The sequence below is a fragment of the Hibiscus syriacus genome, unplaced genomic scaffold (assembly GCF_006381635.1).
Source record: "Hibiscus syriacus cultivar Baekdansim isolate YM2019G1 unplaced genomic scaffold, ASM638163v2 tig00110556_pilon, whole genome shotgun sequence".
Classification (NCBI taxonomy): Eukaryota; Viridiplantae; Streptophyta; class Magnoliopsida; order Malvales; family Malvaceae; genus Hibiscus; species Hibiscus syriacus.
The window spans coordinates 5,733,830-5,747,479 of NW_024062779.1; the positions used below are offsets into that span (position 1 = coordinate 5,733,830).

At 34.4% G+C, this 13,650-nt stretch overlaps 2 protein-coding genes across 2 annotated transcripts; both read left to right on the forward strand.

Annotated features, from left to right (window-relative positions):
• On the forward strand, nt 1–787 carry LOC120131355 (protein ELF4-LIKE 1-like). The gene is made up of 2 exons (XM_039148362.1): nt 1–419; nt 701–787. Exon 1 carries the CDS (start codon nt 19–21, stop codon nt 406–408), a length of 390 nt encoding a protein of 129 aa, XP_039004293.1. The 5' UTR covers nt 1–18; the 3' UTR covers nt 409–419; nt 701–787.
• Nucleotides 788–6,074: 5,287 nt separating this feature from the next.
• Nucleotides 6,075–9,195, forward strand: LOC120131499 (phosphoinositide phospholipase C 4-like). The gene is made up of 9 exons (XM_039148480.1): nt 6,075–6,463; nt 6,752–6,948; nt 7,178–7,313; nt 7,411–7,638; nt 7,800–8,035; nt 8,165–8,282; nt 8,399–8,551; nt 8,631–8,717; nt 8,815–9,195. Exons 1-9 carry the CDS (start codon nt 6,149–6,151, stop codon nt 9,106–9,108), a joined length of 1,764 nt encoding a protein of 587 aa, XP_039004411.1. The 5' UTR covers nt 6,075–6,148; the 3' UTR covers nt 9,109–9,195.
• Nucleotides 9,196–13,650: the final 4,455 nt, after the last annotated feature.

Consider the following 13,650-nt stretch of genomic DNA (forward strand, 5'->3'; position numbering starts at 1 on the left):
CGGATTGAAATTTCATTTATGGTGGAGGCTGCCATGGCCTACATCTGCAGGAACAAAAACAACCGTTTCAACATCGGAGCCAAGAAGACGAAAGGAGCCGGTGACGGAGGTGAAGATGATACGGATGGTGAGGAGTGTGACGTGGAGGTCTGTGATACGCTAAGCAACAGCTTTAAGAAGGCGCAGGCCGTGTTGGATCAGAACCGGGAACTCATCAAGAAAGTGAACGAGAATCACCAGTCAAAGATTGCCGATAATCTCGTTAAGAACGTCGGATTGATACGGGAGATCAACGGGAATATCTCAAAGGTTATCGATATTTATTCCGCTTTGTCGGTCAATTTCTCGGAAATCGTTCGTCAACGCAAAAGGACCGGGAACGGGAAGATGGAAAACATGCGCTCTTGAACTGAATTCCAGTAATTATCCCAAAAACCTTCAGCTTTCGTCTTTTGATTTGTGGTCCAATCTTTTATCATGTTAGTCAGTATGTTTGTGTCAGTGTGTCGTTTGTTTTGTTCAATAAAAAAGTTTCAGTTTCAGGTGGTGTTTAAGGTTTTACGAGTCAAGTTGTCCTCCGTTTTATTATTAGTCATTTGTGAACTGAACTCTGATGGGACCATGTTTTCACATTTAAGGTTAATGTTAAGCTGCTGATGGTTGTGCTTGATGTTTTGTGTGTCTTTGTTTTATTTTATAGCTGCGGGATTTCCTCGTCTGCCTTTTAATGTTGCCGGCAGACAGATGAATCATTGAATACGAGGTATTTTTCATACACAGAGACTAATCCTTGTCTTACCATTGCACCTAATACTTGTTGGTCTTTGTTTGCATCATCTTCTTAGTATTTGTTTGCAAATTTCAGTAGTAGGTGTGGGATCACAGCTGCAAAGCTCAATTTACATTCTTGGTAAAGGTTTTTTAGTTTCGCTACTACTCTTCATTTCTTATATCTTTGTGAAGAGTTTTCATTCTCTGGAGGTGAATCTGTGGTGGATGCATTTGTAATTGTTAGTTAGGTAGCAGTGGCAGATAGAAGATTGGGGGTAAAGATATCCTTGGCACCGGCCAAGGTGGGAGTAATGGTTTTGCTTATGGATGCTGCTGACTTCTATGATGCTTTCTGGTGAAATCACGACTATTTTGGTAAGGGATGGAAGGTTGGTTTATGGTTGGTAGTTGTATGGATGGTTAACGACTAAGTTCATTTGATAATTTATTGGAAGATGCATAATTGACCTTGTGGATGTTTAAGATGGTTGCTGCTCAAGTCATAGTATAGTTTGGTTTGAGGTTATTGATTAAGGTGGAAGCTGAAATTGTGCTGCCTGTGAGGCAGAATTGGGGCATTTTTCTTCCTTAAGTGTTTAGGAATGGGGGAGGAGACCAGATTTTGGTGAATAATACATTGATACTATGTTCACTCTTCTGGTTATTCTTTCCATGTCTAATCCTACAATGTTTTACTCCACAACCTATTCACTTCTCCAATTTTAGGATGCTAGAACACGCTACTGCATATTTTTGTTCTCCGGATTCCTACTTCTTTGACTTCTGTTTCTCTTCATCTTGTCTCCCTAGTTAATTGAATGCACTGTTTCATTCTTTAGAAGGTGAACCTTTGGCTGTTTTAGGAAGTCATTGTAGGATCTCAATAGATGTTTCCCACTTCGCTCTGAAACAACTCCAGTTATTCTTATTGGTTTTACACGAGTGCATATTTATAGCCATTTCAGTCACATCTTTTGTAGTTTTTATAGCAAAATCAGATGATGATGATGGAAATTAAGCAATTATTTTGACCCACCAATTCAATGCACAGCACCATCCTGATCTAATGGTAAGATTTATTAATCAAATAGACATAAGAAAGGGAGAGATTGAGAAAGGTGAGGATTGATTTGCTTGAAACGATAGCAGAAAATGCACCAATGCCGAGATTATGATAAGTTGGGAACGTTTCGGTAACCCATTTTTGTTAAATTTGCCTCATTTGGCGTTCTCAATGAGCTCAAGTCCAGAAATGCCAGATTATTCTCTATATAGGTACTTGGTTTCTGTTAGTGACTTCAGTTTATATGTATTTAACATTTAATTGAGAAGATCGATTGTTCATTTGTTTGTTTGCTTCATTTTTACAATATTCTTGGAGATAATGGATTTGTCCAACTACGACGCAGACCCTGGAATTATTGCAGAGTAGGTTTAAAATTAGCAATTTGAATGCTTGCCAGTTTCAATGGGTAAAACTAGCTTCAAAGCACGTGGCGTATTGTTGAACCACCTGACGTGGATACAGTGACTTGTTTTCGGTGGGATGATTATTCAGTAAATGAATCGAACATAACGGGATTATTTATATATATATATATATGTTTATTTTTTGTGGATAATTCATATTCATTAAAAATTGTGTTTTACAGAAAATCAAAATCATGTTCATTATTATTTATTAAACTCGATAAGTGAACAAAAATCAAATCAAACCTATGAACTATTCTGTTCATTTAAAATAGAGGGCAGTTGTGGTTCAGTTCAAGGGTCCGAACCCTAAGTGCATGTCCTAGAATCACCCGGCATGATAATCAGAGAGGAATTGCCTTTCCAAATGCAACATGTTTGCCATCCTACCTTTACAACAAACTAAAACTGTGAGCCGTTGGTGATTTGATCATTTGAAAAGTTAATGTTATTTTGAACCATGATCTTGGACAGATTCATTGTTATATATTACCATGATTAAAACCGTCACCCAAAGAAATCGTTACTGATTAGATTTCATGTCGTTTTCACTGAAATCATTTAACGAATTTGATTATGTTTATAATTTCTTTTTAATTTAAATAAAAATATTGCTAAAAATAATTATATTAAATATCTTAAAGATGTGGGTTCAATCGTATTTAGATCTATATTAAAAATAAACAAAAATACTAATCGGAGAGTTTGAGATTTCAATCTCAAACAATTTGATGTAAACTAACACGTCTTTCAAGTCGTGATTTAATACAACTAACAAAAAAAAACAGCACTATATTTATACGGTTCCAAACATACGTTTGACCAAACAAGCTAACAAAGTCATGTGTTAGATCAGACGAAAAAACGTGCTGATGTTTTAAAGCTACGTTCACATTGCTATTGCACGTCCAGTTGGATCCTTTGCCCAATTGCCTTCTTCTTTCTGCTTGTTGTTTTAATAATCGCTTTTGCACAAATCAAACTACTCCAGTGGTTAAAAGAAAATGTTATTATTTTTAGAGGTAATAGATTCGAGAATCAAAGACTGTACACCAAGGCCGACTCTGGGCAGGGGCAAGAGGGGCACCTGCCCAGGTCCCATAATTTTAATTTATATTAATTTATTATATTTTAATAAATTAAATTAAAAGCAGTGTTCATAAATATTAATATATTATTTTCTTAATTAATGCAAGAGGGCCCATAAACGTATTTCTTATTGATTTATTGTTCTCATCATAACGTTAAAAACTATATTAATATACTAAATTAAAAGCATGTCCCATAAATATTAATAAACTAAATTAGAAGCATGCCTATAAACTTATTTTTTATTGACTTATTGTTCTCATCATAACAAACTAAATTAATCATAATGTCAATTTTGAAAACTATAGAAATAAGGGGTTCGAAGCTAGTATAGATATTGCTAAAAGTCTTGCATTAGTTATGAACATAGAGCCAATTTTTCCGACTAAGCGTCGTATTTTTAGAAAAAGACAATTTGATGAGAATGACCATGATGAAGAAATGCAATCAGCAGAGGAGTCTTTTAAAGTTAATTATTATTTTTTTTTGTTGATATGGCGGTTGCTTCTTTGAAAGATTGATTTGAGCAGTTAAAGATTTTTGAAAATTATTTTGGATTTTTAATTAATTCTACAAGGTTGAAGTCATTGGATGACAATAAATTAAAAGAATGTTCTAATAATTTTAAGATTATTTTTTCTCATAATAATTTGTCGGATGTTGATGCAGATGATTTTTATTCTGAAATGAAAGTGTTGCAATTGACTTTGCTAAATGTATTAATGTCAGCGCTTGAAGTTCTTGAGTTTGTTAAATCTAGAGATTGTTATCCTAATGTTTCAATTGCTTATCGAATCTTATTAACAATGCTGGTAACGATAGCATCCACAGAAAGAAGTTTTTCAAAGATGAAATTCTTGAAGAGTTACTTGAGGTCAACAATGTCACAAGAAAGATTGAATGGGCTAGCTATGTTATATATTAGAAAAATATGTTGGAAAGCATTGATGTTGACACTATCATCAATGATTTTACATCAAGAAATACTCGAAAGCGATGTTTTTTATAAGTATTTATATGCTTAAATATGTTTTTGACATTTTTGATATTGTAATGAATTAATATTTATTTAATTTAATAAAAAAATAATTAAAATTTTATATTACATATTTTTTAATATTCTTTTAAATTAGGGTTCATTTTTTAATTTTGTCCGGGTCAAGAAAAAGTCAGAACGGTATAGAGTCTTTGAAACAGATACTACCTATTGTAAACATTTAGATTAATCGAAAAGTTAACCGCTTTCAATTTTCAAAAAAACAAAAATTCTGCATATTGTACAGACGTTGATGACTAATTATGGATGTTGTAAACTTTTTTTTTTCTGGTAATGCCAATAAAAATCATTTCCGATAATGAACAATTATTAGCATATAGTCTTGAACTCATTGTATAAATCGCAAAATATATATTTCTAATTACTGTGATGTTTCCTTTAAAGTAATTACAAAAATCAAGATCTAATAGGGGAAATTGTACAATTAATCATTATCTAATTTTATCCGTAGTAAAATCATATGGTTATTGAACAAATCATTAAAAGTTTATCCATCTAACTTGAATATATATATATATATTCATTTCAAAGCTACAGCTAAATCTCGTATTCATTTCAAGAGAAGAAACTTGTGCATCTCATTTAGGGGGGGAAACGTTAGGTAAAAGTTAGCTAAAACTTAAAAAGTAAACACAATAAACCCTTTGACCTTTGATTTTCCCTTGAATAATATGATAATTTGGCTGACATGTATAAACGTTGTAATATCTAAGAAAGTTAATTAGTCAATAATTATATAATATAATTACTTCAACCTACCAAAAAAAATATTCAAAGTAAACTAGGATTAGGTACAAAAACATTTTTTGCTTATTAAAAATGACAAAATCCTAAATATGCGATATGAACGAGGTGACTTTACGCTTATAAAAACTGGCGACAACGATGCATACATCTGGCTCTCTTTCCTATGTAATATGTGTTCACACAAGGTCATAATAAATGATTTTAATTTATTAAACAACCCTAAGCTAATACTAAGAGTAGACAACATAAATACTAATAAATAGAGTTTGATGATAAACACCTCTCGTAAAGTTATAAAAAAATAATCATCATCAACCATACCTACGCCTCTATTTTCAAAGTTTAAAAAATAATTTTAAGCTTTAGTTTATTGTTGAATTTAATTATGAACAAATGGATTATTAAGCCTGGTTTTTTGGTAATTTGCGCCATGCTGTATTTACATTTAAACTGAAGATCGTGAGATTCTATTATAGAAAGCAGGGAAGTTTCGGGCGTGTTTACAGCTAAGGTAATGGAAACTCGGCGAAACTTACGCTTCATTGCTTGATCTCAAAACTAATTAAATTATAGCGTCATTATAAGTACATTTAATAAATATAATCATTTTAATTTGTAATATATTCAAATTTAAATTAAAAATGTTATAATAAATCTAAGCATAGTACATACGTGATGGATCCAAATAGTGAATTAAAAATGCTTTCCATCTCCACAGGGTTAAAAGTGATTTCGATTTCAGTACCGATCAAATATAATTTTAATTAATTTGATAGGGGATTATTACTGGGTTCAATATTTTAAACAAAATTAACAGAAGAAACACTCCTTGCGTGTCCAAATACAGAAACGAACAAAAACTAAACTAACCGCACCTCGGCCTTCTAATAATACAAATCCTAAATCTATATAGACAACCAAAGATTCGTCAAGATCAAATCATTTCAAACAATCATTTCTTTCATGTTTTGATCGATTGGAGAAAAGGAGAAGAAGAAGAAGCGGAGTTTATCTATGGGAGCTTACAGGATGTGCGGGTGCTTTACTAGGAAGTTCAAAGTCATTGAAGCGCCACCACCGCCGGATGTTAAAGCTGCATTCGAGAAGTACGCTGAAGGCGGGAATCAAATGACGGTGGAGCAGTTGCGTAGGTTCTTGGTGGACGTGCAGGGGCAAAGCGGTGCGACGATCGCCGACGCGGAGGAGATTGCGTTGCAGGTTCTGCAGAAACGACACCATATGGCGAAATTCAGAAGACACGCGTTGACTCTCGATGATTTCTATCAGTTCTTGTTTTCTGCAGATCTAAATCCTCCAATCGACACGAAGGTGACCTCCTTTTCTTTCCAGAAATTATTCGTTGTTTCTAGAATGCTCTATTTTTCATTGTTAATGATTTGATTTTTGAAGGTGATGGAGGTATATCAAAATTAGTTTTTTGATGTTTCTTGTTGAGAAAGGCTTTCTAGTAATGCAAAGTTAAATGGTTTATGAAATTTTGATCCGATAAGTGGGAAATTTTACGATTTCAAGAGAATTGAAGAATGTTCATCATCTTTTGTCCTGCTTGATTATGAGACAACGTTTCTTGACAACTAGACCGAACTTTGAATTCAGGTCCACCATGACATGACGGCTCCTTTGTCCCATTATTTCGTATTCACTGGACACAATTCATATTTGACTGGAAATCAGCTCAGCAGTGACTGTAGCGATGTCCCCATCATAAAAGCACTGAAGAGAGGTGTTAGAGTGGTGGAGCTTGATCTATGGCCTAATTCCTCAAAAGACGATGTGCATGTTCTACACGGAAGGTAAATTACTCTTAATTTCTTTGTTTTTTTGGATTGTGATGGTGAACTGTTACTGCTTGGTATAATATTGTTCCATGTGGGAATGCCTAGATACCTATTCCTTATTTATCTGCAACCCTTCACGTTTGATTTTACACTTCCATCTAGAGTCGGTTCATTTTTTTTTTGGTTCGCTTTGTTTTGCTTCTACTTGTTGAAAAGCCATTGAATTGTCTGTTTATGACTATAGGACTTTGACAACTCCGGTGGAACTCATTAAATGTTTGACATCCATTAAAGAACATGCTTTTAGTGCATCCGAATATCCAGTTATAATTACTCTTGAAGACCACCTGACTCCAAAGTTACAGGAAAAAGTTGCTCAGGTACTTAATAGCTTATACACTTCTTTTCCTTTCACCTTCCAGTTATGATTGGAAATCGAATCAGCTTTTGTTGATGGGAAAAATAATTCCATTGTAGATTATTAGTCAAACGTTTGGGAAAATGCTGTTTTGCCCTCAATCTGAATGTTGCAAAGAATTCCCTTCACCAGAGGATCTCAAGTATCGTATAATTATTTCAACCAAACCTCCCAAAGAGTACCTTGAAGCTCAGACTAACAAAGACAAAGACAAGGAAAAGGATTCAGATGACGATGTTTGGGGAAAAGAACCAGCAGAGCTTGCTGTTGATGAAGAGGATGACAAGGTATGCTTTGAAATGAATTGAGTTATGCATTGTTTTCATTTAAACCTAGTACTTGTCTTTTATTACCGATTACGAGGAATCTTCTACAGGTGCTCTATCATCTCCGAATACTTGCGTATTTTTTTATGGTTCTCACAATGTAGTTTCCTGTATGGTTGCAGACTGATAGTGATGCAAGTGAGAACACTCAGGATGATGAAGAAACAGATGCATCTGAACCTGAGTTAAACTCTTCAATAGCCCCTGGTTACAAGAGTCTTATTGCCATTCATGCTGGGAAACCCAAAGGTGGGATGAAGAATGCACTCAAAGTTGACCCTGATAAAGTTAGGCGCCTTAGTCTGAGTGAACAGGCACTTGAAAAAGCTACAATGTCCTATGGGACAGATGTTGTGAGGTAACTATTTACATAGTTTCAGACCAGAGACATTCCTTGTTTGATGTCTTGAATATGAATAAATGTAATTAATTTTTCTACTTTATTATTAACTTTTTTTCCCTAATTCATCAATATCAATGGATTTAGATTCACCCAGAGGAATTTCCTTAGAATATATCCCAAGGGTACTCGGTTTAACTCCTCAAACTACAAACCACAGATTGGTTGGATGCATGGAGCTCAAATGGTTGCCTTTAACATGCAGGTCATAATACTAAGAGCCTTTCTTCAATGCCGTTTATCCTTCTTGATTGGAATGGAAAGTTTGTTATGAACCAAATTTTATAAATCCAATTAAAAAAAGTTGTGGTCTAATTGCAGGGATATGGTAAATCTCTTTGGCAGATGCATGGGTTGTTTAGAGCCAATGGAGGTTGTGGTTATGTAAAAAAACCTGATTTTCTGATGAATGTCGATACGAACGGCCAGGTTTTCGATCCACGAGCTAAGCTACCTATCAAGAAAAGATTAAGGGTAAACATGATTCAATGTTTAACAGATTCCTATCCTTCTCATCCTCCTTTTATTGAATCCTCCATCGTCTACTTGACAGGTGAGAGTTTACATGGGAGATGGATGGAACTTGGATTTTAAGAAAACACACTTCGACACCTATTCGCCACCTGATTTCTATACAAAGGTAAGAACAATGTGCACCGGTAGCCGGAGGTGCTAATGGTTTATATATTTGCACCGGCACCCTGCTTCATGAATTTAATGCTGAATTTTTAATGCAGGTTGGCATAGCAGGAGTGCCAGCTGATGAAACAATGAAGAAAACAAAGACACAAGAAGACAACTGGAAACCCGTTTGGGATGAAGAATTTATATTTCCATTGACTGTTCCGGAATTGGCTTTGCTCCGAGTTGAGGTCCACGAGTACGACATGTCCGAGAAGGATGATTTCGCCGGTCAAACATGTTTGCCGGTGTCCGAACTGAAGCAGGGGATTCGAACAGTCCCCCTCTTTGATCGGAAAGGAGAGAAGTTAAACTCTTCAAGACTTCTAATGCGATTTGATTTTATCTGAGACTAAAAAGAGAGATGTCGATTTATTATGTATTTAGTTTGGTTGACGAACTACCTGTTTTGCTCCATACCCTCGAATGATAATAGCAATCACAACGTTTTCACAGAATGTTGATGCACGCGTTGCTCATCAATGGTGTTGCTTTCTGCAAATAGTGTTTTGATATTTGGAGTTCTCTAAAGCACATAAACTAATGCAAAATATCTTACAAGCTGTTGGTATAGTAATAAAGTGTAAGACATTGATGGTGCCAATTCATCTAAATGTGAGAAGAGCTTCAACTGATTTAAATCACATGTAATATTTCAGAAACACTCGAGCCAAATAAAATAAGAAAGAGAAATGTTTTACCTTGTCTGCTTATAGAGAAAATAAGTATTGCCCCTCTAGCTCAGTTGATAGAGCGCAAGACTCTTAATCTTGTGGTCGTGGGATCGAGTCCCACTGAGGGCAATTCATAACGGAGGTCTTCCACAAAAATTGCTCTCAACCTGACGTTGGGGGCACAACCTAATACCTTACCTCCCTCTTACCCCCTATTACCTATGAGAATAAGTCAGCTAAGCTTATAGAAAAAAAAAATCTCAACTTTTTGCTTTTGCTATGAGTAAAAGAAGCTGCATGGAATATGAAGTGTTTCAGCTCCCTTGCAGTCATTATTTCAGCATATTTTCTCACTTTATTGAAACGTCACTCCTGTATTTTCATCTGAAGAAAAATTTTGATAATTTCGGAGTTTGAATGATAAATTGATTCAAATGTTGTTGAGTAAAATGTGAAACCAATTGTTGATTCGTAAATGTATAGATGTGCAAGATTTAGGTAACATTGATGTCCAAATCGGTCAAGTCGGGCTTGCATATATTTTAACCTAAATGTGAAATATTTCTCTCAAATAGAGCATATCTTTTCAAAATTTGTTTTGAAATTAAAATTATAAATATTAAAAAGTTTCTTTCATGAAAACAATAATTTTAGAAATTCCTTAATTGTTTGATTCTCATTAATGCTTCGTTTAGTCAAAATTTTCCAATTGTTCACAATGTAAAATACCTTTAAATATCGTGTTAGGTTAAATACAAATCAAAACAACTCAAAACTATTCAAAATGTTCTTCTCTCCTCTAGTTTTTGGTGATAGACGAAACCAAAGAATAATTCGTGATCTCGGCAGTTGTGTTATTGTGCGCTGATTATTTTCTTGTTGTATCCTAAAAGACAAACGACCAAATATCTCAAGCACCAAAGAGTGGCCTAAAATCTATTTATTTATTTCTATTTTATATTCTTTTCAATTAATTAATAGAATATTTTTTTCATGTTATTAATCGTTTTTGCTTTATTTATTTTTTATATACACGAACTTTGAGACGAGATCCTGCAGTGGAATTAAAAGTTCTTTACCGCGACTTGTGTGAATCACCAGGTTTACCTAACGAAATTTGGTGAGAGTGTTTCAAGTCGACTCTTCGGATTACAATCGTTTCATCGGGTGGATGCATGGAGCTCAAATGGTAGCATTTAACATTGCAGGTAAACACCTTTTCAGGGGTAATATATTGGCTTCATTAGTATTACTTGATAGCTATCAATGGTTTGATTCATTAGCCTCTTATATGGAGGGAGGAGCTTGTTGGAATAACTGTTTTCTCTTCTGACAGGGACATAGACAGCATCTATGGATAATGCAAGGAATGTTTAAAACCAATGGTGGATGCGGCTACGTGAAAGAACCCGACTTTTTGTTGCAGAGTGGTCCGAATGATGAGGTTTTTTTATCCTAATGCGACCGTAATGAGGGTTAATCAATATTGCCCTACTACTTACGACTGCACCGTGTGATTCTTCATTTTGTCAATCTTCAATAGCTGAAATCTCTGACGTTTTCATATACAAGTAAAAGTTGTCTTGGGGGAAGGTTGGCATCCACCACACAGACAGACACCGCATCCGATCGCTATTCCCCACCGGAATTCTATACTAGAGTGAGACAAATAGAAGCATACTGATAATGCAGTTGGTGACTAAATTTCTGCATTTGCAGATTGGAATTGCTGGTAAGGCAAGCAGCAACGATGGAAGATGAATTAGCTGTGCTTCGGATTCAAGTCCTGATTTCAGATGCCAATCATTATTCGGCAAGAAGGGAAATAACTACAAACACGTAAGGCCTCTATTGGGGATCAATCAACTTTGAACTCCCTTACAGATTTGCTTGATGTTTGTAATGGGTTATCAGGCAAAAATAAGGGTCGGTTGCTTGGTCTTTTATATAAATATAAACTCAACTCAGAAATCTTGTTGCTAAAGGTTGGCATTAAACGGCTAACCCTGAGATTGCTTGCTTCAAAAGTTACAACGAAAAGTTGCGTCCATTTGGGAAGCATTGGACGCATATCGATTTATCCGTATGTGCTTATGTACTATTATTGCATAGGACAACCATAATCCATTAAAGATTTAGAAAAATAAATAAACATAATATTCTTTGGCTTCATAATCTCATCTAGTTTACCACGAGTAGTATAAAATTCTTCAAGCAAAATCTTAAAATGCCTTCCATGGATCATTTCTCTCTCTCATGGGGTGTGAGAATTTTCTTGAAGAAAAAGGTTTGCTCCGTGTAGGGAAGGATTCCACTTTGTGAGATGTAAAATGCCCTTTTTTAAATTTTATTTGATTTGGGGAAGCAATTCTCACCTTTAAGTGGAAGATGGAATATGTCGAGTGCTCGAATCTTCCAAATCCCGCAGTCCATCCAACAGGGAGTTGCTCCTTCCCTTTTATCCAAAGAATATATCTTTTTCTATATCTATATCTCTGCTTTTTCGCATATTAACAGGATTGAATTATGTCTAATTCAAGAATTAGCTTTAGAAAATAATGAGAATTATGAACCGGATGAAATTGAAGCGGATCCATGATGATATGTTAGGCCCACAGAGCGACCCATGAGAATCCCATTTTCTCCAAATTGAGAAGAAATGGTGTCACATCAAATGAACAAAGTGCCCATCTTATCGTTGAAGTTATACCCACAAACAAGGAAATAAATCAAAACCCCATTTCTTCTCTACCCTTTGGATTTTAGTGGCTTCAATTTGCTCTGCTTTCCATTGTGGTCTACTTTAAAATGACTGTTAAAGGTATCTCACTTGTTTTCTTTTGTAATTCATGTTTTGTGAATTTATCTTTAATCTGTGTATTTAGTAGTAATACTTTCTTCTTATCTGTGACTAGGAAGTAAAAGACGTTATTAAACGAATCCCACCATTTATTATTTTATTAGAAAAAAAAAACCTCAAACAACATTAACTAAAAAAAATACTTGCACTGCGAAGACCTCACGTTATGTGAAAAGTGAGGTCAAACATTACGTTGTATGAAAAATGAATTTCATGTATTTATTGTGCCCTTTATTCAATAATTAAATGGATTTTCTACTATTGTTTGGGGGCTCTTATGCCAATAAAATAATAAATGAGGTTTTTTTCGTTTAATAATGCCAAAGTAAATACCCTAACATCTCTCGTGGATAGAAATGGCAAAAACAGGATCCCGGATTGTTCGTTGTTTGGTCTGGCCTCAAAACAGAACAAACACAGCGGTAAACGTCAACATTATTTTCCAATGGTGCCCCCAAATGAATTCCTAATCAAGCAAAAAAGCCGCTTTGTGCAGAAAGTGAAAGATTTCAACGGACTGCATTACTAATTATATGAACACAACTGTTAACATATATCGGTTTAGTGAACGTATTATATTTAAAATCACTTGGTCTTAAAACAACCTTAGCCTCTCTTTTTTCCTCCTCCTTTTTATTCTTTACAATTTGTGTTAATTTTATTGATCAATCTAATTTTTTTGTTCTTTAATTTTATTTAATCGACGGTGACGCCGGTTTTAATGCCGGTTGTCGGCTGCCGATTATCTTTGTTTTCTTAGCTTTTTAATAAAATAATTATGTTTATGTGACATTCACATTCTCTACTTTTATGACATGTTTATCTATGTCTTTTGATATCTTACGGTGTTTTACCGTTATTTTTGTTAATCTTTTTTCTCATGATTAGATTTTACATCGTCACAACTAATCAAGATGACGTTATTTTGTTATCATGATGGTCTTCCCTGCTTTTGACCCTCGAATTGATTTAGGTACGCGTTTTGCGTTCGTGAATAGTTTTTTCACGTCGTTTTACTCTGATTTACGATTTATCGGTGGTCTTTCAGTAGTTTCATCTTTTTTTGTGGTTTGTCTACCGATGTAGTCAGATTTGTTCGTATCTTTATTTTATTCGAATTTTTTGGTTAATTTTTTAAACATTTTCCTTTTTTGGTCCTTATATAATATATATGACTAATTTTTGTCTCAATATGAAAATATCATAATTTATTTTAAGTTTATGTTTTTAAATTTTCATTGTAAATTTAGATACTTTATATTTTTAATAAAACTAACCACTTTATATATAAAAAAAAATCACTTGGTCTTACACATCCAAGCCATCCCATTGGTATATGTTATGGGTGGGTGGGTGGA

Coding starts and splice junctions, on each gene's coding strand:
- LOC120131355 (XM_039148362.1), top strand. CDS start 19: ATGGTGGAGGCTGCCATGGCCTACATCTGCAGGAACAAAAACAACCGT.
- LOC120131499 (XM_039148480.1), top strand. CDS start 6,149: ATGGGAGCTTACAGGATGTGCGGGTGCTTTACTAGGAAGTTCAAAGTC. Junction 7,639..7,799: donor TTGATGAAGAGGATGACAAG/GTATGCTTTGAA, acceptor GTATGGTTGCAG/ACTGATAGTGATGCAAGTGA. Junction 8,552..8,630: donor CTATCAAGAAAAGATTAAGG/GTAAACATGATT, acceptor TCTACTTGACAG/GTGAGAGTTTACATGGGAGA.